This window comes from Telmatherina bonti, assembly GCF_933228915.1.
Source record: "Telmatherina bonti genome assembly, chromosome: 8".
NCBI classification, from domain to species: Eukaryota; Metazoa; Chordata; class Actinopteri; order Atheriniformes; family Telmatherinidae; genus Telmatherina; species Telmatherina bonti.
In genome coordinates, this window is record NC_136626.1 from 22983825 (window position 1) to 23010202 (window position 26378).

General features: G+C 37.8%; 1 protein-coding gene across 1 annotated transcript in view; it reads right to left on the reverse strand.

The window, feature by feature from the left end:
* Positions 1 to 22344, reverse strand: part of cep350 (centrosomal protein 350) — a 32210-nt gene extending 9866 nt beyond the window's left edge. The window contains exons 1-28 of the mRNA XM_079245644.1: positions 22234 to 22344; positions 22030 to 22073; positions 21814 to 21922; positions 21480 to 21645; positions 20452 to 21053; positions 20189 to 20302; positions 19631 to 19753; positions 17003 to 17125; positions 15853 to 16571; positions 15591 to 15709; positions 13319 to 14337; positions 12911 to 13049; positions 12538 to 12698; positions 12182 to 12368; positions 9766 to 9926; positions 9490 to 9653; positions 9156 to 9266; positions 8899 to 9039; positions 8580 to 8710; positions 8279 to 8377; positions 7980 to 8200; positions 7618 to 7838; positions 7141 to 7419; positions 6867 to 7016; positions 6572 to 6732; positions 4143 to 4265; positions 2156 to 2406; positions 306 to 505 (exon numbers count right to left, since the gene is read on the reverse strand). Of these exons, the coding sequence (XP_079101770.1) occupies positions 306 to 505; positions 2156 to 2406; positions 4143 to 4265; positions 6572 to 6732; positions 6867 to 7016; positions 7141 to 7419; positions 7618 to 7838; positions 7980 to 8200; positions 8279 to 8377; positions 8580 to 8710; positions 8899 to 9039; positions 9156 to 9266; positions 9490 to 9653; positions 9766 to 9926; positions 12182 to 12368; positions 12538 to 12698; positions 12911 to 13049; positions 13319 to 14337; positions 15591 to 15709; positions 15853 to 16571; positions 17003 to 17125; positions 19631 to 19753; positions 20189 to 20302; positions 20452 to 21053; positions 21480 to 21645; positions 21814 to 21922; positions 22030 to 22073; positions 22234 to 22309 (6114 nt within the window). The 5' untranslated portion in view covers positions 22310 to 22344. The remainder of the gene's footprint in view (positions 1 to 305; positions 506 to 2155; positions 2407 to 4142; positions 4266 to 6571; positions 6733 to 6866; positions 7017 to 7140; positions 7420 to 7617; positions 7839 to 7979; positions 8201 to 8278; positions 8378 to 8579; positions 8711 to 8898; positions 9040 to 9155; positions 9267 to 9489; positions 9654 to 9765; positions 9927 to 12181; positions 12369 to 12537; positions 12699 to 12910; positions 13050 to 13318; positions 14338 to 15590; positions 15710 to 15852; positions 16572 to 17002; positions 17126 to 19630; positions 19754 to 20188; positions 20303 to 20451; positions 21054 to 21479; positions 21646 to 21813; positions 21923 to 22029; positions 22074 to 22233) is intronic.
* Positions 22345 to 26378: the final 4034 nt, after the last annotated feature.

The following is a 26378-nucleotide window of genomic DNA, read 5'->3' on the forward strand; positions in this document are numbered from 1 at the left end:
AAGACATTATAGCATGGTTAGAAGGATTGATCAGGAGAAGGAATACATAAATATTTTATATGCACAGACAAGCTACTAATGCTAAAATCACATAAGTTTGCTGCAAGTAATAACCATAAGAATAAACAAACTTGAAGTGCTCTATACAATACATTCCTCCTAAAAAAAATGGTACACTCTACATTACACAGGTAAGGTCAATTAAGAAGAAAAATATGGTGAGTTTTCAAACAAATAAAAACAAAACAAGATATAAATGAATAATGAAATACAAAAAGAAGAAAAAGGCTAACGTTTCTGCGTACTTTTCTGCTAGTTGGTCGTGACACTGAAGTAAAGTCCTGGGTGTAATTTGTAGGGCTGCTCTGGACTGAAGCCAAAGGGGTTTCAGAAACTGAAGCGGGTCGTGCTGAGGTGGGACTTCCCAGTGGCTTAGAGTTCAGTCCCTCTGTGTGTATACTGGACTCTGGCGTGACTGAGGAACAATCCCCCTCACTCACAAGCTCTGAAAATCAAACAAATATGCAAATATTATTACTTCTATACATTGATACTGTACTTGTTACCAAACCTAGTGTTGTGTGATAATAAACTAAGCCTTAAATATGGCAGTAGTGATATACTGTTTCCATAGACAATGCAACATTTTTTTTAGATTTATTATAACTTTTGCAACTAAAAGGAAGAAAAACTTAAAACTGCTTATGCTAACTAATTTGTAAAATATAATGATTTGCTTGAATGAAAAAATTGAGATCTTTGATTTAAAGCGGGGGGGGGGGGGGGGGGGGGGGTGTTTTGAAGAGGTTATTTATTCTAAATTATACAAGCAACAATAAAGCCCTCAGTTTCTGACTCACTTCTCTCCGACAGAAAGAAATGCAGAGGTCACGACACCTTAGCCTTTGTACAGCTTCTTAACCATCTCTCCCACTGTGAGACTGGGAAGTTACACATCCTCTCGCCCTGCACCTACTTACTGATTACTACCCAGAATTCATGCATCACCACTGGTTCCTCCCTCTCTTGACAAATGAACATGGAGAGATAAAGCAAGCTACCACTCAGGCATTAGGAGCCACCACTTAGCTATTTTTATTAACACTACTCTCTTTAATGCAGCTCTGAAGTATCTGAACAGGTTCATTCCATAGGAACGGAAGAATAAGATCGTCTCTAGGGAATGGGGTAAAAAAGGCAATTCTTATGTATTCTGAGTATACTGAACCTGTCTGTGAACAATAATGTTAAAGTAAATAAACATCATTTAATAATTCAGGAATGCTTTGCTAAATAAATCAACCTGATTGAGTCTGGAATAACACATTTTAGTTCAAATAAACCTACTCAATCACCCTGCAAAAATTTCTGTATTATTTTAGTTTTAACTGTAGACTACAGAAAAAGAAAATATTGCCATGCGCTGTGTTTGCCCACAAGATGACAATAACTCTGGTCTGGACACTCACAGAAATCATTCTAGATCCAGCTGGAAGCATGCAAATAAATATAAATATACTAAATATCACAGACTGGAATTAACTAAGAAAAAAAAGGTAAAGAAGTGGGCTAGTTTTCTTTCTCTCTTATTTCTACATGTAGTTCTAAATTGTACAATTGGAAATTGGCATTGTATCATCCATTTGAAAATGGCAAATACATTTTTGGAATAATTTAAACCAGCCAAGATTTGAATCAGATGGTCAGGTGTAAATGCACCCGAAAAGATATGAAAGAAATTTACCATAAATCTGCATGTAGGGTATGTCATTCTACTGTCTCTGACTAAATGAAGTAAATGGAGAAAGGGGATTGTGCTGTGGTGTGCAGATAAGAGGATGTGCTCCTTTATTCCAATCGATGTAAATGTAATTAATCAACTTGGAAAATATCTTGCCTCTCTGATTGGCAGCTCTATTCTGTAACTCACATCATGCAGCTCGTGCACAAGATTCTTGAAAACTTAACACCCAAACAGATTTGGTGATGAGGTGTCAAGTTGGAGCGTTGTGTTTACAAGAAATCACAGAATGTAACTGCATGCCTTTGAACATGAGTAAAGTGTTTGGCTCCTAGATTGTTGAAGAAGTAGAGGGGGAAATTCAACAAAAAGCATTACAGCCCCAGTGCACTTTAACTCTTTTCACTAGTTTACCTTTCTCACTGTCAGTTTTGGGCCCTGAGGTTAGATGATGACTGGGGTGGATGCTAATTTCAGAGGCCTCCTTTTCTTGATCATCTGGCAGACTCCTGTCCAAATGTTTTTGCTGGTCCCATGCAGCCAAAGCCCTTTTCTCAATTCTACGGACTTCTGCCTCCTCCACGTCCAGACGCTTTTTCCACTGTAAGAGCTCTTCAGCATGATGACGCCTCTGCATCAGCTGCTGCTCTCGCTTGGTCAGGAACCTGCAAGTGTGGATGATGAGAACAAAAGGCGAAGGGAGGAAGGAAGAGGAGATTATAAAAGAAGGAAATGATGGGCAAGATAAAGAAAGAAGAGGGTAAAGACAAGGAAGAGCAGGATGAAGTGGTGACAGAAAACATGAGAAAGTGGTGAGAAAGAGAAGAAAAAGCAGGACAAAGACATCAAGCACAAGAAAAGGTTAAACAGGACCTTGAAGAAGCAAACAGATCCAAATCACCGTGACATCCAGTTATTACTCCAGTCACCTCATACCTCTGGCCAACACACACATAAGCAAACACACATCCAAAACATGCCTAAAATAATCATCCAAATATAGAAATACAAATACCAACCAAACAAAAAAGGGGATGAAATGTAAATATGGACAGAGGGGGAGAAGAAAAAAATGATAGTAAAGATGTTAGTTTCATGCGTCAGACTCAAACCCAGGGGTTGATTTTTAAGCAGTCTCTCACACAACACACACACACACACACACACACACACACACACACACACACACACACACACACACACACACACACACACACACACACACACACACACACACACACACACACAAGTCAAAAATCTTTGGCAGTTAGATGAGAAAAAGAAAACCCAAAATATAAATCTCTCAGCAGTCAATTCAGCCCCTATGAGTATCTTGCAAAGAATGATAATGTATACTTTTCAGTCCAGCTTACACTGGATGGCTTATACATATCTCTGTAGATATCCATAAAAACAAAGTGCAGTCAGGTAAAGCTGTTTTGTACTGGTATCTCTAACAGCTATGGGTGCCATTACAGTGCATTATTATTTAGCCTTGATCTAATTTAGAGGCCTTTCTCTTGACCTAATGTATACTGATGACAGCCCAGATTCTCAAGAAGGAGACTTGCGGGGGTTCTTTAGTGCTTTCCCAAACTCTATTACAGCCAATGACCATCTGTACTTATTATGCCATACTATGCAACAGTTACATAATAAGGGAGCTACTGAAGATTTACTGAGCTCATTAAACAGATAGGCCACTCTATCTTTGGTCTATTCTCAGCTAAATCCTTTACTTCCACGCCAAAGTGTGGTTTCATGTCAAAACACTTTACATTGATAACTAGACTATAGCTGACCGGCTAGCAGCCACAGCATTACCAGCAGCTCAGCAAATATGTTTATAATTCATTCCAAGAGGCATGAAATAAAGAAGGAAAGAGTTGGAAATTCAATTGCACAGAAATTAGTAAAATTCAAGCTCTGAGTCTGAGATTCCTATCCAACAAGGAAGGCTCTTATTAAATAAACATAACCTTTGACTGTAACAAACATTGGCATACATATCTATTTGTTTTGTAATGTTTTTATGCATATATTCTAAGTCAACAACTTTCTTCATCACACTGCTTTAAATTTTTTGGTGTTCACAAAGTCGAATTTAAAATTTCAGTTGTCAAAAGGTTAGCTTATTTGAGTAAAGCAGCTTTCCTTGAGCACTTTATCAGCTTTTATAAGAACTATTGACCCACACAAAGTCATCCTTGAATTCAGAAAAAACAATCTTTGATTAAATCCCATTAAAGCAAACCAAAAAACATCCAATCATTCCTCATCCACCATTCCACCCCCACGAGGCCCCAGTGGCAGTGGATGAACACAAGCATGTTCTATGGTGTGGGGGTGGAGGTGAGGCAGAGTGGGGCTAGGTGCAGAGATAGAGAGCACTGTACAGTACCTGACCAACTGGTTGTAGATAAAGAGCTGGAATTTAGGATGGAGGTTGGGAAGACAGAGACTGAGGGAGGCCCAGTGGTGGGCCGTGAACACAGAGAAGAAGTAGTGGACAGGGGAACAGTGTCTACAACACACAAGCACGCAACAAAGTCAAAAGAGCCATACAAACATGGGTATGGATATACACAACACACACAAACACACGTGAAGTAAGTAACAGAAGACGCAGAGGGGGAACATAGGAAGAGAGAAAGGGAGAAAGTGATATGAGAAATATGGTTTTACTGTACTCAACGCGTGTCAGTTTTATGTAAGGAAATGGTTATTTTAAACAAATGTGTTCTGTGATATGGTTATTAGAAATACTTTAATGAACATTTTTCTTTCCGGGGGTGGGGGGGCGTTATGTTAGTCTTTTTTGTTTACATGTTTTTGAGGTGCAATCATTACTAAACTTTCTAATTGAGAGAGTTTGATGACATTCATCTCTAAATGAATGTTAAACAGTTACTGCCTAAACATCAAGTGAAGGAATCAGTAATCAAGAATGAGTTCCTAAGCAATGGTGTCATTGTGTAACCAACTACATCTGAGTGTGTCCAGTTGGATCCTGGGATTCAAAGTGGAAAGCCCAAGTTAGAGCTAATTCTGCAATTGGTGTAATGAAAATATCAAAGCAACAGTGATTATTATGTTACAAGTTCAAACAAACCAACAAACTAGAAATATCTGTTTTTGTGAATGTTTTTTTTCTTTTTGATAAATCTGACTTAAGCCTGCTCTATTGAGAAAGTTTTAACACTGAGAAACTACCAGGCTATTTATAGGTGTTTTATCTCTTAGATTTGGTATATCAGAAACGTGCACAGCAGAAAACACAACCAATCCTGTCATTAATGAAAACTAACATTTTGGTGGAGGTTTGGTTCAACATTACTACTGGTAATAAACCAGACCATCATTCTGCTGCTATTTTCTTCTTAATGCCCAAGAAGAAATATAAAAAGATAAATAAAAACAATAAAAATGACAAAATAGATTTTTACCAAAAAAATCTATTTTAAAATTGTAAAGCAAAAAAGTTCCAATATTCTATTTTTTCTATTCAATCCCCCACCGCTATCAGTAAGGTGTTGTTTTTCCTAATTGAAATGAAGAAAAATGAGCAAAAAATGTTTTGTATATTTTTTTGTTTTTAGTCTTCAGAAATCAACAATATCGAAGAATCGCAATTTAAATGGAATCGGCACCCAAAAAAGTTTGTAATCAAATTGAATCGGGACAAATGCATATTGTCACAGTCCTACTTACTGAATGACCCTTGCTAGATTTATTCAACCATAAACATTGAATTTCACTTGTAGAGTGGAAATAGGTATGTTTAGACAAAAGATCTTAGCTTCTTGCTGAGAGTTGTGGGGACAACTCGAGAGCTTCCTGAAGGACAGTGCAGCTTTATGGCCTCACTGACTGTATTTCCAAAACAGATAGGAATGCTTAAGTGTTACAACATCCAGCCTGGGGTTGGTGGATAAGTTAAAATTTTAATTTAAGTATTCCTAAATCTGATAAATAATCTTCACATTTCACAGTTGTTCACTGTTTTTGTGCCTTGTTTCAAGTTTTATAGTAGAATGTTAAAAACAGCTGATATGGCACTATAACTGCATTTTACTGCAGGTAAGTGTTGCCACACTAGAAGCTGTTCTCCAGATCTTACAGAAGATTTGGGGGTTGGGGGGAGGGTATCAGCAGATCAATTGGCTATCTGTCCTTTTCTGATGTAAATTATTGATATTAATTCAACTGTGTATTACCTCTAACTGAAATAAGTAGAAATGCTCTGAAAATTCCTCAAGACTGGCCTGTGATTAATGGCCAAGTTGTAAATCCTAAACTCAAACAATTACTACAATTGTTTGAGTTGCTTGATCACAAGAGGCTCTACAATCATCTGACCAAAGTTGCTAGCCAAGAATTAGAAAAATACACTGGAACTCCAAACCCTTAATTAATATAAGATGAAAAAGGTTAAAGAAAACTACTAGAAAACACAATCTGTTAGTCTTGTTTGGGACTGCTGTCTTGCCGAAATACAAGACTGTGTGAATCTGAAACAAGGAAAAGTGAGGGCAACATTTGATTGTTGATTCTAAAGGGAAAACAAAAGAACTAGCTCATCTTCATGTATATAAATAGCAAGAATTACACTAAAGTCAAGCTAGACTCACAACTGGTTGAGGAAAAGACATGATAAAACAATCAGTTATTCACTAAATTATTAGGCCTTTTCATTACATCAGTAAAAATGGACTCAAAAGATCTAAACTACCTTTGTGATTGAAAAAGAGAATATGACTTGTAATATTTAACTGAAAAACTTGCTAATAATCATATAAAAAGGCAGTTAATGAAAGAAAAATGCTTTACTTTTCATCCATGTGGGAGCGCATTTTTTTAAGCTTCTGCATGATGCTGCTGGTTTCACTTCCAGAGACTGAGAGTGAGGGAGACGGACTGCGAATATCTTCAGCAAGCCTCACATCGGCAGCGGCTGATTCAGACTCAGGAGGTTCAGACACTGAAGTTTCCTGAAGGACGTACAATACACACAAACACACATGCAAAAAACGATAATGGACAATACCATATTAAATCATTTGGGCCAGGTAGCTTTAAAAATCATTTTTTCAGCATACACTGTATGGGGGAGGGCAGTACTTACAGTTGCAGCTTCACCCTCAGCACACTTGAGTCGTTCTTTTAGTCTGAGTGTTGAGTTTCTCATCCGCTCAATTTCCTCCTGCTGTTTCAGCAACTGCCGCCTTTCTTTTCTTGCTGCTTTGTTGGCCTCCTGGAGTCGCTTGATCTCAGCCTGAGGAAAAAAAAAAAAAAAGGTGAAAAAAACCCCCAAAACATCAGTTGAATGCAAATCTGCAGCATCACAGTTAACCTAAAGCTAAATAGAAACTTCATGTTATCCTTTTTATGTTCAGTACCTGTTCCTGTTGTAGTTTAATGAGAAGGCCCCTCTGCTTCTTCCTTATTGGTGGCATTTTATCATCTTCGCCCTTGTCTCTAAGCCTCTTTTTCTGGAGCTCAAGCCAGGCCAGCTCTGTTCTAGTCTTTTCCTTGAGTGCTTTCTGGCGAAGATGCAGCAGAGAGCTCTGATGCTGTAGTCTCACCTCCTCATCTTTCATGTATTGACGCACCATGTCCATAGTAAACTGTGAAAAGCTGTCCTGTCCACCAGAAAAGGCTATGTGCACATCTTGAGACTGCAGAATAACATTGTAGGAAAGGTTACAATAAGCCATGAACTAAAAAAATAATATTAAAGCAATACTTTCACCGGGAAAGGGAAAGGGCACAGTTTATCCAAAGTTACAAAGTAGAAATACATTATTATTTAACAATAATGAACAACTATTAACAACTGCTGAATCTAATGTATGACCATATTACTCTGTCCTCACCTTAAAGGTATTGTGCATCCCTGTTCCTGACACCAATGTTGCACTGTGACTGGCTCCATCATCCTCTGATTCCTCTTGATGTCGGGATTTCTTCTCCATAGTTCCACGGCGATGTGCCTCTGATGGAAAAAGAGAACGGAAGGACCGTTCCTCTATCTCATCCTCTGTCATAGACTCGTCAAACTTCAGGGAGTATTCTGTGGCCACTGATGTACTCTCGCCTAGTGAATCAGACAAGATTAGCTCATTATATACTGAACATTTTTACATGCGCTGTTCTGAATGTGAATGCATGAATGTGAACAAATAAAAAGATGCCAACAAGAACTCTTGAACTTCTAGCTGTGTTTGTCATCCAGCACCTTTCTCATCCACTATAGAAGGGACGCTGTCGCTGCAGACAGAATCATTGGCCAGTCTTGGAATGTCCTCCTCAACTGAGCTGCTGGCTGCTTCTCTCTCAAGCCTCTCCTCAGCTCTCCCATTCCTCTGTTTTTCCTCTTCCAACTCTTTTTTCGTTCGTTCTCTGTGGCATGAGGAGGCATTGGATGGGCTCTGGTGGCTGCTGCTGGAGGCTGCATCACTAAGGAAGGTGAAAGTATACAAATTCATTCTCTTTTGTTTTGTAATGGTTAACACTAAAGACATGGCTGATTTGTACCTGAGATGGGGTCTTCTGAAGGATAGCGAGCCTGACTGGCTGAGGCTGTTCAGTGAAGAAAGGGGTTCTTCTGACCTGGTTCTTCTGCTTGAAACTTCACTGTGAACATTGCAAACAAGAAACAAAATAGGCTTTAACATTCACATAAAAACTTTAAGAACTCTAATCTCATCCATGAAAAATTCTCTGTGACTACTAGACCACAGCACTAACTTGCTACAAATGGATCATAGGGTATTGAAGTTAATAAAAAAAAGGAAATGGAGTGCTGAGCAAACACTTTGAAGTGTTGATGTAGTACCTGTCAGAATCAGGTTTGTCATCCTGTCTTGAGTTTTCCTGTTCATCCTGCTGGTCCAACATAGCAGAAACAGATGTAACAGGAGGCACAACCATGGCTCCTGCTATCTGGGACCGTGCCAGTTCTGTCATCTGATAACCAAGAGCAGGATACACAGATCAAATTTTTTTATTCGATAAATCTTAAATGGGAAATGGTGTTTTCCTCCCTTTACTGTTATATCTTTACTGTAACTCAACAATCAATCAGCTTTGCTGTTAAAAAAAAAAGAAAAAGGCACAGGCTGTATTCCAGGCAGAGGAAGGAAGTTATTGCAAACCTCCTTAATGTGTCGGGCAGCATCCGCTGTGTGCTGCGCTGCCTCAGCCTGTTGGCTCATCATCTTTGTAGTTGATTCCTGGAGAGTTTCCAAAGTCTCTTTTTGAGAGGCTGCCAAACTTTCCTGCAGTTCTATATGAGCCTAAAAAAATCAAACATATACATTTTATATGTAGCAATATAAACATCCCTACCTTAGGCAAAAAAAAGTGAAGACATTACATTAAATTGATTAATAGTGTATAATATGGGTGATACCCTGGCCACTCGCTGTCTGTTTTCTTCCAGTTGGATCTTTGTTTCAAGAGCTTCTCTTTCAGCCTTAATCTTTAAGTCGTAGAGCTCACGCTCATGGCGGTGCTGCTTGGCCTGAAGGGTTAAAGTTTACAGAGCAGGTCACTTAAGTGAGGTCGTCAACAGAGAACTGAGGCATAAATGTATATAAAGGTTCCAATTACACCAATTCCATTTCTAGCATGTAAACTTTAAAGGTAGACTAAAAACACAAACAAAAAAAATGCAAATGAGAGAACATAGCTTAATGTCATAACATCAATTTAATTTCTCAGAACAAGAAAATATTCTTCTTTACCTTGAGTATTTGGGCCAGTGATGCAGTTTCCTGTTGTGCAATGGACACACCCATCAGCCTCTCAACATCTCCCAGCTGCTTTATAGACTCCTCAATGGATTCCAAGTACTGAAGCTCTGCTGCCATACGCTGCTGCAAGACAGCAGGTGAATACTGGAGCCCGACTGGGAGGAAAAGAAAAAGAAAACACAAAAACTGAGAAAGACATCAGTAAAAGTTGCTAACTGCACATAATGAAGCTTAAATCATAAAAGCACCAAAGCAGTATGTGTTTACCTGTGGACTTCTCTGGTCTACCAGAGTAAGTGGAGGTGCCAGTGTTGCCAGTGTTTGGGTTATTTGCACCAATGGAGCCACTTCTCACATGAGCACTGAGAGAATCTGCTCCTGGTGGAGAAGCAGGGTCTGGAGAATGAGAGGGTGAAGTAAATCGAGGTCTGCAAAATAGGAGAAATGAAATATCAGTGATCATTGCTTAAAAAATCTTCTCTGAAGTGGTTGTACCTGTAAATGACAGCTTTATGAGATTTTATGGGGTTAGGAGGCTCTAGTAGGTTAATTCAGCTTAATGAAAAAGTTATCTGACATAATCAAATATAGAACAAAAAAGCAGAATTGTGAAAAGTTAAGGTTTGTTATTTCAAATATAGTAAATACAAGTTTACTATATTTTCTGGGTTAAGCTTCTGGGATAGACTCCAACTTCCCCCACGACCCTTGATTGGATTAAGTGGTTCAGATGATGAATGAATGAATGAATGAATGAATGAATGAATGAATATATTTAAGTAGCAGCTTTACAATCACATTTTAAATAAGACTGCAGCATATTATGACTCTCTTTTGGTAAACTGATACAGAAAGAAGGGGCTTCAAATCGTAAGAGCTAGCTGAGGCAGCAAATCCTGCTGTGAGGGGCCCATTCTATGAATGGCTATCCTGTCCTCTTCAGAAAGGGTAAGGGTGATCGGAAACCAGGCACGGTGTGAAAACAGATAGTGACACTTTTCTAACCTATGAAGAACTGGAAACAGTGACAATTTTAATTTTCAAACACTAATCTAACTCAGTAAATAAATTATGATATAACATTACCAGTTACATCAGAGTAATAAAACACTGAACTGCTGTGAATAAAATAAACCCAAAACCAATAACCATAGTAATATAGGCATCAACCCTAAATGCAAACTCTTAAGAGATTTGAGTTAAAGGGAATTTTAAAAAAGAGACAAACTTCACTCAGGGCAGTAAGAGTGACAGAGCTCTGTTGGAATGTAATGCCTTTAATGTTTGTCACAGACACCACAGAATCCAAAGAATCTGCCACCTGGGCTCCAGAGTACTATTAAAGGGCTCACATGTCACTACTTTGCATTGAGATTAAAAGGAAAAAAAACTCTTCTCTTTCCTTTGGCAGAAGGCCCAAGCTGTGGTGGAGCTGACTGACCCGAAAAACCACCCAGCAGGCACCTAAAACAAAATACCCAGTGTTTTCTACTCTACGGTCTTACTGCAGCTTGCTTGAATTGCTTGGCACTAGCTGTACAGCTGCTTAAACACTCAGGCCTACAAAGGAACAGCAAGCCACAAGACTGTTTAGACTGGCAGCCTCAACTGGGGCCTCTTGTGGAGTTTAGTAATTAGTCATCCCTAGATAAATTTACTTTGGGGTATTAAAAAAAAAAAAAAAATAAAAAAATCACCAAGGAGAGATATCTGAGTGGTTGTATCAGCAACGACTGGGGTGACCTTTCGCAGAAGATATTCAAATAATTTTTAGTACACAAAGGAAAGCATTTCAGCTTGATCTTCATTTTGGTTTCTGACAATACAATAATGGCTTATGACCAGAACTAATTAATAAAACCCCATTGAGTAAAATATCCATACTAGATAACAGAACAGCACAGAAGAAATATGGGGCTTTAAGTCAATAGGATCAACACTGACACCAAAGCAGTGTTGAAAGTTACTGACTGCCACAGTGTGGGGAGTAAACACCAGAGACCACTGGATAGTAAGGGTGTAAATCACCAATTTGATCACAACACGATATATCAATTTCGTGGATACCAATTCAGTATTTACCAATATCTTATATAAGTAACTATTTGATTTCAATTCCATTCAATTCAGGATCCACTTATTGATATGAATCATCATTTCATACTTATTGATACTGAAATGATGTCCCAGGTTATTGAACATTGAAATATTTTGTACTGTGCAACATATAGCAACCAGAATATCATTTACCATTTTTATTCCTGCACTTGGATATTTAAATGAAGTCATTTAAATAAAAATGTTCTTATAATGAAGACAGACTAGCAATAAATAGGAAATGTGCCAGAGGAACTTATAAAACAGACACTGTCAAAATAAGAGTGTTTGATATGGTTATTCTATCAGTTTTTGAATGATGTTTGCATTTTAGATTGATGCCATTAGCTCATTGACCACATGACTGATATATCAATGTAGATTGATGTATTTTTACACCCTTACTGGATATAAGGGTATACTTGTAGGAATGGCATTCACAATTCATCCAACTTTTAATCCTGTTTTAATCCTTCTACAAACTTTTTTATAAGAAAAAAAAAAATGTTAGTGTGAATTATTTTTTAACTTTAACAGTATTCAATGAAATTAACAGTAACATATGTGGTCACCCCAGGTTAATTACCTTTGAGGAGAATGTTCTGAACTTTCAGCAAAAATGTCATTTGAATGGACACTTTTGGCTCCGTTGTGAGCAGAGCTTTTGTCTGAACTTCTCTTTCTGGATCCAGAGGAAAGAGCTTCTGAAAGAGGTGAGCAAGAGCTCCTCTGCTCTTCTACAAGAGTGACATCACTCTGATCTGATGTAGTTCCTGCAAACAAACAGAATAATAACACCATAAAGCAGAGGAATTAGATGCATAAAAAACACAGGATCTCAGATACAAGGGTATTCAAGAGTCGTAATGTTTAAACTTATACCTTTAAGTGACTTTAATTTACAATTCAGCCTGAAAATAATGCAAAGGCAGTTATTCTCACCCCTTTTTCTGGAGGAGTGTCTGGAAAGAGGTGAGGAGCCAGATGTTGAACCAGAGGAAATAGGGTGTGAGTGAGTGGATGAGTGAAAAGGTGAATGTTGGGAACCAACGGCTCCTGTACTTCTTTCAAATGGCGACCTCCTCATCAGCTCCTCAAAGCGACTATTCATGCGGAGAGACAAAATCCTATGATCAATACTTTTTACTATTATACTTTATTTTACTCATCAACCCAAAGATCCCAAACAATTGCATATAATTTAAATCATATTACTTTTCATCTTGTCAATATATATAGTAGGGGGAAAATACATATATACTGTGTAACATGACTGCCACCCAGTGGTCGTGTTACACATATCTTTTGATTTTACCTGGGAGCGTCTGACCCTCTCTTTAAGTGGTCACTGACTTTGCTGCTATGGGATGAAACAAAGTCATCTTCATATACTTCTACATTTCCAGAATCATTTCCAGTATGCAAAGGATGAGCCAGGGGAGAACGCCTTTCTCCTAAGATATGAAAAAGATGATATGGAAAGAGAAGAGACGTGTTGTTTTGACTGTCAGAATGTTCCATAGATAATACTATTGTATTTGCATAACATAAAAATTCTTTATTGCCAATAGTTGATTTTTTTTATTTAGAGGTTAACAATGAGGAGGACTTGTTCATTCAAACAAAAAAAAAATCAGACAAGAGCTTTTTGTTTTAGTATTCTCAAACAAATCCAAACTGAACACTGGCGTTTATTTTTTCTTTTAGAAACTAGAGCTCTTACCTTTCCCATGCGCGTGAAGACTTTTAGTAAATATGTTGATTACACTTAGTGGGCTCCCTTTGTTCAGCTCTTCCCAGGGTGTTTTGCTACTTTCAGGTTGTGAAAAAGGTGGGTTGAAATTAGAGCATGTTGCTGCTTCCCTCTGGAACTCCAGCAGTCGATGGAGATCCTTACTTTGATTTACACCGTAGTCCATCGCTTTCAGGTGATCAGGTACAGATCTGATGGAGTGATGAGGAGGGCTTGCCTCAACTTCAGAAAAACTGCCTTCACTCAAAAGAGGACCCTCACTCAGGGAACCACCACTTGATTCAAGGACAACTTCCCAATTTTCTTCAGTATTATTTTTTATCTTTAGTGCTGATTTGTCCATTTTTTCTTCCATTTCTTGGCCACGGACTGCACTCTTCCTATTGTGTGTGTATGTGTTCAATTTAGGTCCTTTAATGTCTGCAGAAATTGTATGCGGGTTGTTAAAACTGCTGTGTGTCTTTTCTTTCTTTTCTCTTAAGTCATGCAGATTGCCTGCTCCTGGAAGAGCTGTGCCACCATATGAACTATGATCTGTACTTGTCAAAATCCTCTGGATCCTCGGAGACATGTCATCATTTTCTGTGGCATTAGCAGCCATTTCCATCCAGTGTTGAACATCAAGATTAGAGGTTCTAGATGCCAAAATAGTATCAACATCCATCGATGTTGCTGCACCATAGTTGATGCCCTTTCCAGCAAGCTTCCGTGCCTCACTCTCAATGCGGTTGGAGAGGGATGTTGCTGTGGCCTTGAGAGCCTCAATGCGGGACATTTTGGACTGCAACTTGTTGGAAGAAGCTGTGACTGGTTTTCCAGCGTTCTTGAAGTTTCCAGCAGCTACTGCTGCTTCCAGCCTTAAAAGCTGAGAAAAGAGATGTTCATTTGGAGGTGCTTGGGCAGTACTGCTGGGACCAGTTGTAGACTGAACAGCGGGATACAGAAAGTCTGGTTGGAGAAAAGAGGCAGCTCCCATGTCCAGCTCATTCCTGCAAGAATTAGTCAAAGAGAATCCTTAAATTAAAACAAGACATGAAAAGGAAACTGCAATAGCTAATGTAAAACTTAGACCAAAACGAACATATTTTACTATATTTATAATGGCCTCCCCCTACAGCAGCTACCTGGTGGATGCATCGTTTACACTGGAGATGCACTTTCAACATTGCAGTAGCAAAAATCACACGGATCTAATCACTGTAAAAAAAAAAAAAAAACTACCTCATGGACTGGGATATTGTAAAAATCATTGGATCAGGGAGCAACCAGGTTATGAACTTGATTAAGGAAATTCAGGATGTGAGCAAAGAACACCATCAAATGCGATGAGGGGGTATTCATGCTCTCCCACACATAGGACTCTTGCCTGCAAAGATCTCGAAGCAGCAAGAGGTGTTGCTCGCCAGGCTAATCTATCAGACTGCCCAGGAGGCCGCACCTCCAGGAATCCACCATCAGCTGATAAAAGCATGTCATGACGGAAATCAGGTGACGTTTCTAAAGAAGAATGAAGTGAAAGTCATAACGCATCAAACGAAAAACCAGTTCCTTTCTAAAACACACACTGTCTGATAAAAAAAAAGGGAAACATATCTAAAATCGGAGTAGCTATAATTAATCAAGCTATTAAAGAGCAAAAAGCAGCTTGTGCTGATAGAAATACTGAAAAGGAAGATCACTGTTTGGACTTTAGAGCGATGCTGCAGCTGAGTTTTGCATTGACGACACTAAACAGAACCGTATTATCTATGGAAATGAACCAGGGTTTCAAGCAGGCTTAACCGTCACGCCAGATTATATGTGGAGCATATTGAGGTGAGCAAGTTTCTGTTCAAACACAATTAATTAATCACAACAAAAACATGTGAGTTTTGTTTAATTTTGTCCTTATTTTTATAACTGTCCTTATTTTAGTTTATGATGTCCTTCCATATATCCAACATTGAAGCAGTGACTGAAAAACGTCCCAATTATTTTATCCTGCACTGAAATGGAAACACAAACATGTTTCTAAACAGCTTCCAGGGTATGTCCATAAAAAACTAAAAAACAAAAAACAATCTATTTCTTTGTGTCAGTCAGATGACTCTCGAGTCACCCAAATATCATTATGTGAAGGCAGTACAAATGTGTACTTGCAGAGTGCTATTTGTGTTGACAAGTGAGAGAAAGTGAGGAAAACTTCTTGTTTTGGAGAGTGTGGCGATCAAAGGGTTGTAGTCATATTTGAGTTAGTGTGTACCTGAATAATGGAGGTGGTAGCTGATCCTGTAAAGATTTATCGCTGCTTGAGGGGCTCTGTGGGGGCTCTAGTTTTCTGTTCTCCTTGTCAGACTCTCCTGATGGCTGGTACATGGGTCTCTGTGGAAAGAATATTTGTATAAAGCACATTTTTTTCCTTTCATAATAGAATGAGGTCACAATTCACCTGAGTGAGTAAATCACTTTACTGAAATAACTTTTGTATAAATACAATGACAATGTTTCATGTAATTTCACAATACCATTTGAATAGAAGAAGCAGTCTGTTGTGTCTGTGGAGCTTCCTCGCTAAGCTGTGCCTCCTCCATCACCAGTTTGGTGTAAGTCTCTTGTAGTCGCTTTTGGACAGGCACAACGACGGCTTCGGTGGTCGGGGCCACAGTTTTAGCAACTTCTCTTTGCTTCTTGTAGAGTTCTTGCAGTCTCTGATTTCTCCTCTCAGCCTCCTCCTTCATTGCCCGTTTCTCCTCTACCTGACGTCTCTTTCTGTCTTCTTGTTGTCGTGCAATGTACTGGCGAACAGTATCTGCATCATAGTGTCGTTTCTTGTGTATTCTGTCGGTGGGAGTGTTATCTGATTGACGTGTAGTGGGACTGGCACTACGGCAACCTCTTGAAGAGTTATTTCCTACCGCAGTTGTTCCCCAAGCAGAGACTGGTGTCTTTGATCGTGACCCTGAGGCCCCTCTCCCTCTTCTGCTACTACTGCCACCACGAGACCTTTTACGGGCCCTTTCTTCTGTTTTAGCTGGTTTGCAATCCAGCTGGAGGTCGTGAAGTATGCCCTTGATGTCTGCAGACAACAAGTCAGTGCTTAGTCCCACTGGCATATCATCCTGAGCAGCAGACAAGGGCATATATGTAGTAGGCTGGCCTGTAGGTTGCCCATTAAATCCATTGAGAGGCTTCTCTGTACCATGTCTGTTTGAGTCTGAATGTGGCTCTGAGCGGTGAGAGGAAGCTGATGACAATTTCCAGAAAAGCAATATGTTAGAGATGCAGTATATATCACAAGTAGACAGGTTTGTAAATCGGATAATGCACATAAATTAATCAAATAGTGAATTATGACTAAAACTATAATAACATAACATGTTTGTATAAAAATGTTTGAAAGGAGGGAGATTCAAGAGGAATTATAAATAAAGAATGAAATTGGTTTACAATGAAGCTGTAAATCTTGTACATGTCACATAAAGTTAATAGTGCAGAGAAAATACTTTTGACGTCAAGCTGACATATTGTGAATCCAGTTTTCAATGTCTGCTTGACCTCTTTACAACTATTCTACTTTTATCACAAGTTTCTCATTCTTACTTACAAAATGTTTTATTACAGAAAATGGTGTAGTTAATGTGTAGAAGGGTAAGATTTCAGGTTCTTGAGTCTCACCTGTTCTACTGTGTCTGTCATTTGAACGGGATCTGTGATCCTTGCTGTCCAGCTTAGGAACTGGACCCAGTACCATCTGCACCAGTTTCTGGCCCTCCCGCCACGATGCAGGACTAATTACTGCTAAAGACACAAAGTATGAGCTTTAGATGTCACCATCATAGCATGTGTAGCTGTTTATGTAGGTATGCAAAGGAACAGTCACAAATGTAAACAATCACACAAATAATTGTTTTATCAAGATTGTAAGAGCACTTCACCCAAAGCCAGTACAATGGAAAGAATAAAGTAGGACACAGGCTTTCTGGGTGCAAGTACTTTTTAGACAACTGCAGCAACTGTGTGGTAGTACAGAGCCACTGAAAAACTTAACTAATCTGGTCCATTACCAATGTTTTTTCCACCTGGCTAGTACAATGGCACAACAAAAAGAGTAATGTCTCTTTGCTTCAAAATATCTCAAGCTTGTTTATCACAAGTGCATTCTAGCAAAAAGTGGTTCCTGGTAATGAAACACTATATCAACATAACAAGCAGCCGTTTGTGTTGAATGGATGAACCAAGGGAACCTGGCCACAGATTTCAGGGGGTTATTCATAGTACTGTGCCAAGAAAAACACAGACTAGTTAGAACTTTAGAGACAGCACCTAAGTTGCTGTAAACAAAAGAAGTCACCAACTTGAAGCCAAGATTAAATGAGAGCATGGACACAATGGATGGCCAAATTTCAGAATACCTAGCTTTATGCAATTATTCTTTTTTTAATGTAATTTAATTTTGATAATAATATTAGCAAATAAAATATGAAGAGTAAAAGTGAGTAAAAATGAAAAGGTGGCAGGCCTTACATTTATACAGGCATAAAAATGAACAACTATTACAATTGTTTTTAAGACACCAATCTGTGTAAAGAGAGGTGTTTTTCTTAAATACCCTGGCCCCTGCTTTATGGCCAGATTTCAGAAGTATGTGGCCATGATTCCCCTGTGAGGGTGTTTGCATGTTATTCACTGGTTCCAAACTGCATGTCAGACATGCTGCACATTTTTAAAGGATTAGAGTCACAACACTCCATCAGCAAGCCAGCAATATCTCTGGTTCATGTACTAAAGCACACACATGAGTCTAGCGTGAAAGAACTCAGGAAAGGAAAAATATACCCCAAAAATGCTGTGATCTAATGAGAGGATTAAGTCTTTAGATTTCTATATTTCTATTTCTATATTTACATTTACTAATAATTAGTACTGCATGAATACAAAGATGCCATAATTTTTATAGAGGCAAAATCTGATGTAGAAGTTTTAGAGAAACAGACTTCAGCAATGATGTGTATTGATGAGTGACTCAGAAAGTCATGCATTTTATTAAATTTAAAGAAAACTACGTCGTATTTTTTAAATGGCCAACAGCAACATCGAGCTTAAATTTATTTTTTTTATTGAAATAGCTCAATATTGTAGATACATGTAAATATCTGGTGTCAATATCTTTTCAAGATCATGTTAAAATCTGTAAAATTGTACCTTTTAATCTATGTAATTTAACAAATTAGATCATCAGTGCCAATGTATCCTGATAAAATATTTCTTCATTCAAATTTAAATATTTTACTTCTACATGACAAACATGGCTACTATAAAACAAACAAAAAAACGTACATATTTGACAGAAACCTGTCTTTCTGTCATCATGTCTTAATACTTACAATTTTATAATTACAAATTCAAAAATACAATATTCAATTTTTTTTTTATTTTAAAAAGTGCAAACCGGCGTGTTTGATTTATAAGATTTTGAATGGACTCTCTTCACTGTCCTTGAATGTAATCATAAAGTTCAAATCCAGTTAAGTGTTAAAGAAACCAGACCCTCTATTAAAGATGACTGTATAGTACCTTACAGATGCACAGCGTTTTGTCAACAAGTGTTATCTGTTAAAAGAATTCATATTTGTAACAGTATCCCAGCTGACATTAGAAACTGTGTCACATTCCAAATATCTCAAACAAAACTCAACCGTTGGCAAAAGGGGAACAAAACCTGAAACCACCCATAAATATTCTAATAATCATGTCTGAAGTAGTACATTGTGTGGAGAATCTTTGTCTTTAATTCTCTGTCATTATTATTGTACACTGCTTTTCCATTCTCTTGATTTGCCAGTGACTACAGATGGAGAGTAGCCACTGGTAATTCTGGCATAGTTACATTTTTCTGTTCATTAATATGCACTGTCCATTTGAAATAAATCAAATAGTTTGGTCTTTATGAGGCTGTAAGAAATGTATTTACGAAAAACCAGAGGACTGAGATATGACAGGAGGAACAAAGTAATAGCAGGACTGACACCAGAAGAATGATGTGTGATGGGTAATGTAAAACACAAGTAAGTTATATATATATATATAAAAGCAACAATGGTATCTATTACTTATAGGTAAGGAATACAAATAAAGCAGGCCTAAAATATCAAAGACAACCGATTAACAAAGATGCATTTCAATAATGATCTAACCAAAAACATTAGGTTCTTGATTTGCAACCTGTGCACTGATCCATGACAAAATCATGTCCTGATGCCAACTGTTTCACATACCATCACAAATAAAAGAGGACTATTATACCTGGTTTTGAATGTCGATCAGAGACAGGGTCAACTCTATGGACCTTCCTCACTGGTTTGGATGGCCTCTTCTCATTCGATCTTTCTGCTCTCTGTTCTATCTGCTGGTGATGTCTGGTGCGCTCTAAACAAAGAGAACAAATGAATGAACCACACAGCAAAACAAACAGATTCTTGAAAAAAAAAAAAAAGGATCCTATTGTGAACTGAAGTCTATGTACATAAATTTGATTTGCAAACACAATGCATTCAAACTTGTGAATGTGACTTTTACCCAAATTTCAAATTTACTCTAAAATAGGTTTTCTCAAATCTGACGGTCAACTAGATGCCATGCACATAAAGTACAACTCGAATTATCATTAGCTCCTAAAAGCTATCCATTCAGACATAGTCAGTGACACAAGGGCTTGTAATTTTTTTAAAATAAAAAAAAAAAAATTGTTCTCAAATCACATCTCAAAAAACTTTAACAAAACAAAAAAGTCAAATGTGTAATGCCATGGCTTTTAACAAAAACTGTCCAAATGAAAAGGATTAAAGATTGTAAAATATTTACCGGCAAACTGACGCGATAGATCTCTATATATTTCTCTGCTGAGGTTATGGAACTGTTCCTCCTTCCAGACTTTGCCATCAGGAGTCCTAACCTTTGTCTCAGTACTATTAAAACCTGTGGAGCAAAAGCTTAGTCAGCTACAGCATCCCAGTTGCAAAACTGCAAATATGCCTTTTCAAAATAACAAGCTGTCATTGAGGGTAATTTCTACCAAGGTGAAAAATAAAAAAGGAGAAAGGTAAAGTATACTTCAATAAAAATACCTTTGTATACAGGTGCAGGGCGTGCAGCTGCTACTTTGCGTATTTTTGCTGTGGGCAAGGTGCTTGAACCAGCAGCATTACTCTCCACCATATCTAGAGGCTGTTCCAGATGACCCTGCAGCCTCTCCCTCTTTGCAGCCTCTTCTAAATGTTGTCTTTGTCTTCTTATGCGCTCTTTGAGCTTCTCCAACTTATCATCTGGCTGATGTCGCTTTAGGTTCTCTAATCGTTGGGATGCTGACCCAGGGCTTGTGGAAGGAGTGCTTTCCCATCGGTGTGAAGAGCCTGCATTGGGAGTCATACATGGACCCGACTCCTGGTTATCCATTACAAGTTGTGCTTTGAGATGGGTTTCCTCTGTCTTCAGAACATCCAGGGCTGGCTGGTCATTGAGATAGCGCACCTCTGTACTCTCCAGAGCAGAGGAGCGAGTGGTGTCCAAGTCCCTGTCTGTTTGTTTGTCCCTGGTGTCTCTCTCATAGACCAGCTGGCTCGACAGAGGATCTGAGTGAGGCGAAGAGGATGGGCATGTAGACCCTGGCACTGATTGCAGATTGTAGGCCTCCAGCTGAGAGAAGGGATGTGGTGGAGGGGTGGCGTCTCTGGACACACACAGGATTACAAGGGATCAAGAAGAAGATAAGATTTACTCTTAGTTTACTGCTTATTGAATTTATAAAGAAAAAAAACTACTGGATGGCCACAGTCTACCAATGGGCGAGATCTCCAAATTCAAAATATTGTGTAATGAAAAATGTGGAAAATAAACGACAAACTCAAAACAATGATCTGGAGGTTTTCATTGTAACTGTAAATCTTACAATATAGACAAATAGAACTGCAAAGATAGATTATATTTTTGTCTTTTAAAAAAGGAAAAAAATAAATAAATAAAAATATATATATATACACACACACACACGCATATATATACATACATATATGCATGTACATATATACATGCAGATATATATATATGTGTGTGTGTGTGTGCGTATATCAGAGAGATGTTTCATTGTTATCTTTACCTGTACGACACCAGTGGCTCCCTGAACTCAACACTGCTGGTTTTACGGACATTGCTGTCCTGGGTGGTATTTCTCAATGGGCTACGTGAGTTGCTTTTCGCTGGACTCTGCTGTCTTCCACCCCAGGGTTTTGAAGAGCTTCCAAGGTCATCGGCTTGCGGCACTTCTGTGATGGAAAGTACAATATTATCAAAAGGCGTCAAATCTGTCTCCTGATATTTCACATTAGGACAAAAGTTGATATTGAAATACAACAATTTAAAAATGACAGAAAACATAATCTGTCATATTGTGATCTAATAAGAAGTCATTTTTATATGATAGAGTAACTAACCCTGGTTGCCTAATGTCCTTGAAGATTTCTTCTTAGGTGAGTCAGTGACTGAGTTGAGAAAAACTCCTGTTCCTGGAGTTGCTTCTAAACGGTTTTCTATGTGCCGCAGCTATAAAAACAGAAAACAAGTGTCAGACTTTACATAACATATTTATCTGATGATTTTATTGTGTAAATGGACATTATTTGAGCAGAAAAAATTTCCTCATTACTTACAGCAGCTTTGGACTGAGCCAAACCTTTCCATGCAGTTGTCAGCTCTGACAAAAGGTAAAGAAAAGCCACAATTCAGATTAAAGTAAGAGTGATTCAAATAGTAAACAACACATTTAAATGAAGAATTATATAATTCTTATGAACAGATTATTTTAAGGACAAAATTGAGAATACCGAACACTGAAATGTATTTTGTGAACACACCTGGGTAAATATTGTGATCATTACGCAGTTGCGATGAACTTTTCAGAGACACCTCAGTCCTCCTGCTGCTTCTCATCTCTCCCACTCACCTGAAAATTATACAAATTAATCCAAATAAAACTTGAGGAATACTGTCAATAACAACAACATAAACTTTCATTTAAAAGAAAATACTTTCATCATTTTAAATAGGTACAGACATTTAACAAAAAACAGTTGATGAAATATGTGAGACTAGTATACAACTACCTTTTTGAGATGACTTAATGTATGAGAAAACCAAGCTTTGGGGACTGATACTTAGTTTCAAACAATACCTTAAATATTAACAAGTTAAAATGCACAGGAAATGCTATAGCATGAGGTACAGCCCAGGTAGTTCTTAGACAAAACTATTTTTCCAATATATCACAAAACATGTGCTTTAAGTTAACTGATCACTTCTCACATGCAAGTGACTTGCATGTGAGAATAAATACAAATACAAATAAAAACATCTGCCACATAGCTGTAGAATGACTGACTGTAGAAGATCAGCAATTTAATGACACTTAAGACCTTTCAAACAGGTTCGACTGGAACACATTCCCTGGTCGGAGCACATGACTCACATCACTTAGGTCATGTTTACTGACAACTTGTAACTGGAGTCACAAGCCTCATCCTACCTGGGTACTGTTCAGCCAGACAACAATTTAATTGTGTAACTGTTCTGTTCTGATTAGTAAACATTTATCAATAATGAATAATAATAATAGAAATATTAATAACACACAAGACAAATAATAAATGTCAAATGATAACTTGCATATTACAGATCACCTGAACACAGATTTTAAAAGAAGTCCAGCTTAGTTTATTGTGTGTCTTTCTGGCCATGTTTAAAAAAACCTGTACGGTGTGTTCAGACCAAACGCGGTTTTTTTTTTACATGGAAACCTGCCGCTCATGACGCTCAAAACGCGTTTGGTCTGAACACACCGTGAGTAGTCATGCAAGTCATGCCTTTTAATCACACCAAGCAAGTGGCACAGCCCCGAGGGTAGGAGCCATGAAAAAGAAAAGTGTTTTTTTCTTTTTATGAGACTTTTCCATAACCACGCGGCAACACACTGAGCAGTTTGATTATATCCTTAAATCAAAAGCGCGCGCACTGTAAATTGACTAGACCTGACGCCAGTATGTCTTTTTAAAATTTGAGACTATGGACAACACTGAATCTGAACTATTTCTTAAACATTAAGAAAATATTAAAGTCTTAATCTGCATTTATATATTCATCATTGTAGTTGTTGCTTTACGTTATGAAAGTTAATGCTGGACTCTTAGCACAGTTGTGGAATAAAATGTGCACATGTCAATACTGTTTAATACTTCTTTGTAAGAGGGAAATGCAATGTTTCTTGTATTACAGCAGCTGTTCACTATAGTTGTAGTTTATTTATTGTTAAACGCGAAAGGGCCATGTTCGAGTCGCTTATTAATAAAAGTACTGTATGAATAAACCAAAACAACTTTGTTACTTGTAAAAAGGGCCAGTATAAGACAGTAAAACTCTCAACTCCTCTAAGGGAAGGCGACCCATTTAAATGTTAAACCAGAAGAAACTACTATGCCCGGGACTGAATAACGTAATTAAAACTGTATTTTTGCCATATAAATACCCGCCGTTGTTTCTTTTCACACAAAAACACTTCTAAAATCCAAGATGGCGCATTGTGTCTTCTTTGCTGACATACAGGGAGGCTGCTCAGCAGCAGCTGCTCGATGCTGCCACACAGGGGTACTTATACTACACAACCAGGATACCCATGCGGGGACATTGGTCGGTGCAACGTAACTTCAAACCAGAAATGTCACTACTGTGTCAAAAGCAGCTAAACGCCCCTAGAGCCAATGAGAAGGAAATAATGATCCATTTCTGGTTAACTTTGGGAGTGTTGACTTTGACACCAGTCGCTGTCACCTGATTGCCGCGGGTCATGGTTCTGTATTTTATTTTATATTTAATTTGCTATTGCAGATCCATCTGACTTCGCAGATGTTAAGCCAAACAAGTCACTTGGTGGTTTTCTTTATAAACATGAACTTACTCTCATTTTATTCACTGTTCTATAACACACCGGCAAATCTTAAGGGACAGTGCATCAGGATCTTAGATCTACGAGAATATCAGCTCTATGGCTGCTATATTAAAGATATTCACTTTTAAGGACACAAAACAGAGAGTAAACTCGATTTACTAAGTCGTTCTGAAGAATGTAATATGGCAAAAATAATAATAGTAATAATAGAAACCAAGAATTACTCGCTCTTGCAATGGAATAAGGAAAATTGATGGGTAATATAGTTTCAATGGTAACCTAATGGAATTAAGGCAATAACTAATGTTTTTAATTAATCATTGTAACACCCAAGTAAATGTTCACTGGACGACTGGTGTTATCATAAATAATAATATATGTTAGCAACTTGTGAACAGCTGGCTTCAATATTATTATTTCGTGATGTCGTTATCCAGGGAATAGCCGGAGCCGCCAACTCGAGAGAGTTTACACTAACGCTAGCTGTCAGGAAAATCATTATTTTAGCAATGAGACACTCTCAAAAGAAATATAAGATACCTTTATGGAACCAAGCCGACGTTTCGAGATGTCCAAATTCACGATGATGTCCTCATAATAAGAAAATCCCAACTTGTCTGGACTCCTCCTTCAGTTTCGTTCAGCTATCTGTTTGCTATCGTTAGCCAGCCAACGTTAGCAAACCAATGTTAGCCAGTAGTTGTACCGACTAAACTATCAACTTTTTCCAGGAACATGCACCCATTGTTCCAGTGTTTACTCAAGAAACCACATATCCAACTTAACTGTATTATTCCTTTTAAAAAGATGTCGCCGCCCGCCTTTGAAGTGGTCTTTCCCGGGTTACTATGTTGATGTTTCTCATAGATGAAACTAGAGTCTCCAGGACGGCTAGGTAACGACGACTGAGATATCGCGAGAGTTGGAGTACGTCATACATGGGTGGAACACACACACACACACACACACACATATATATATATATATATATATATATATATATATATATATATATATATATATATATATATATATATATATATATATATACATCATTTGAATAAGTATTTATTTATATAGTTTAAATAGTTTTTTTTTTCCACTGCAATTTTACAATAATCCATTGTGGATGGATTTTTTAAAATGATTTATTTTACCCTATCTCACCTTTTCTGTCATGAAAGTCGCTTTTAGTGAAAGGGCTCATAAAAGACCAATTTCTTCCATTAAAAGCACGAACAATTTCAGATCCATCATGTTAACGAAAACAGAATCTGAGAAGAGAAAGTGCTAACATAAACGTTCAGGTTTTTGTGATGTCTGCGCTTGATGGTTTTTTTTTTTTGTTTGTTTGTTTTTTTTTCTCTTTTTTTTCACCATCATCAAGTCATTATATACTGCGATTAGACTGGTGACCTGTCCAGGATCCAGCTTCCCCGCGACCCTTCATTGGATTGAGCCGTTAGGATAATAAATGAATGAATCAATGAATGAATGAATGCATGAATGAATGAAGTCGTTACATGGTAGGAAGATTAGTGGAAGTATTTGTTTGTCTGTTCCCCATAAAAATCTAGCCCTGCCAATTCAGGCAAACAATAGCAAATGACTTAATGTAGCACATTAAAAAAAAAAACAAAAAAAAACAAAACAACTAAAGTTGAACGTTTTAAAGACAAGAGACCCTCTGTCCTTCAGATTTCTTTACCACTCTCTGAAAGATGGATAAGCACATTTATTTACCTAGTTTTGTACCTAAACATGGTAACTTTCATGAATTTAAACTTCCAAATTGTAACTGAATATTATAGTTAGGTAAAAGAGTGACTTAAAATAAGGCAAGAAACGTTTTACAGAGATGATTTCCAAAAGGCAGAAAATCTTATGTAGCTAGTTTACTCAGTTAATGTGCTGATGGGAGCAGGGGCCCATAGAAGCTGATTTTGAGGCCGGTGACCCCATACGAATGCGTTTAGGAAAACTATGAAACCTACATCACAAGGCAAACTTTGTTCAGGGCCATTTTCATTGTAAAATTTCCTCATTCAAACGAATCCTTTG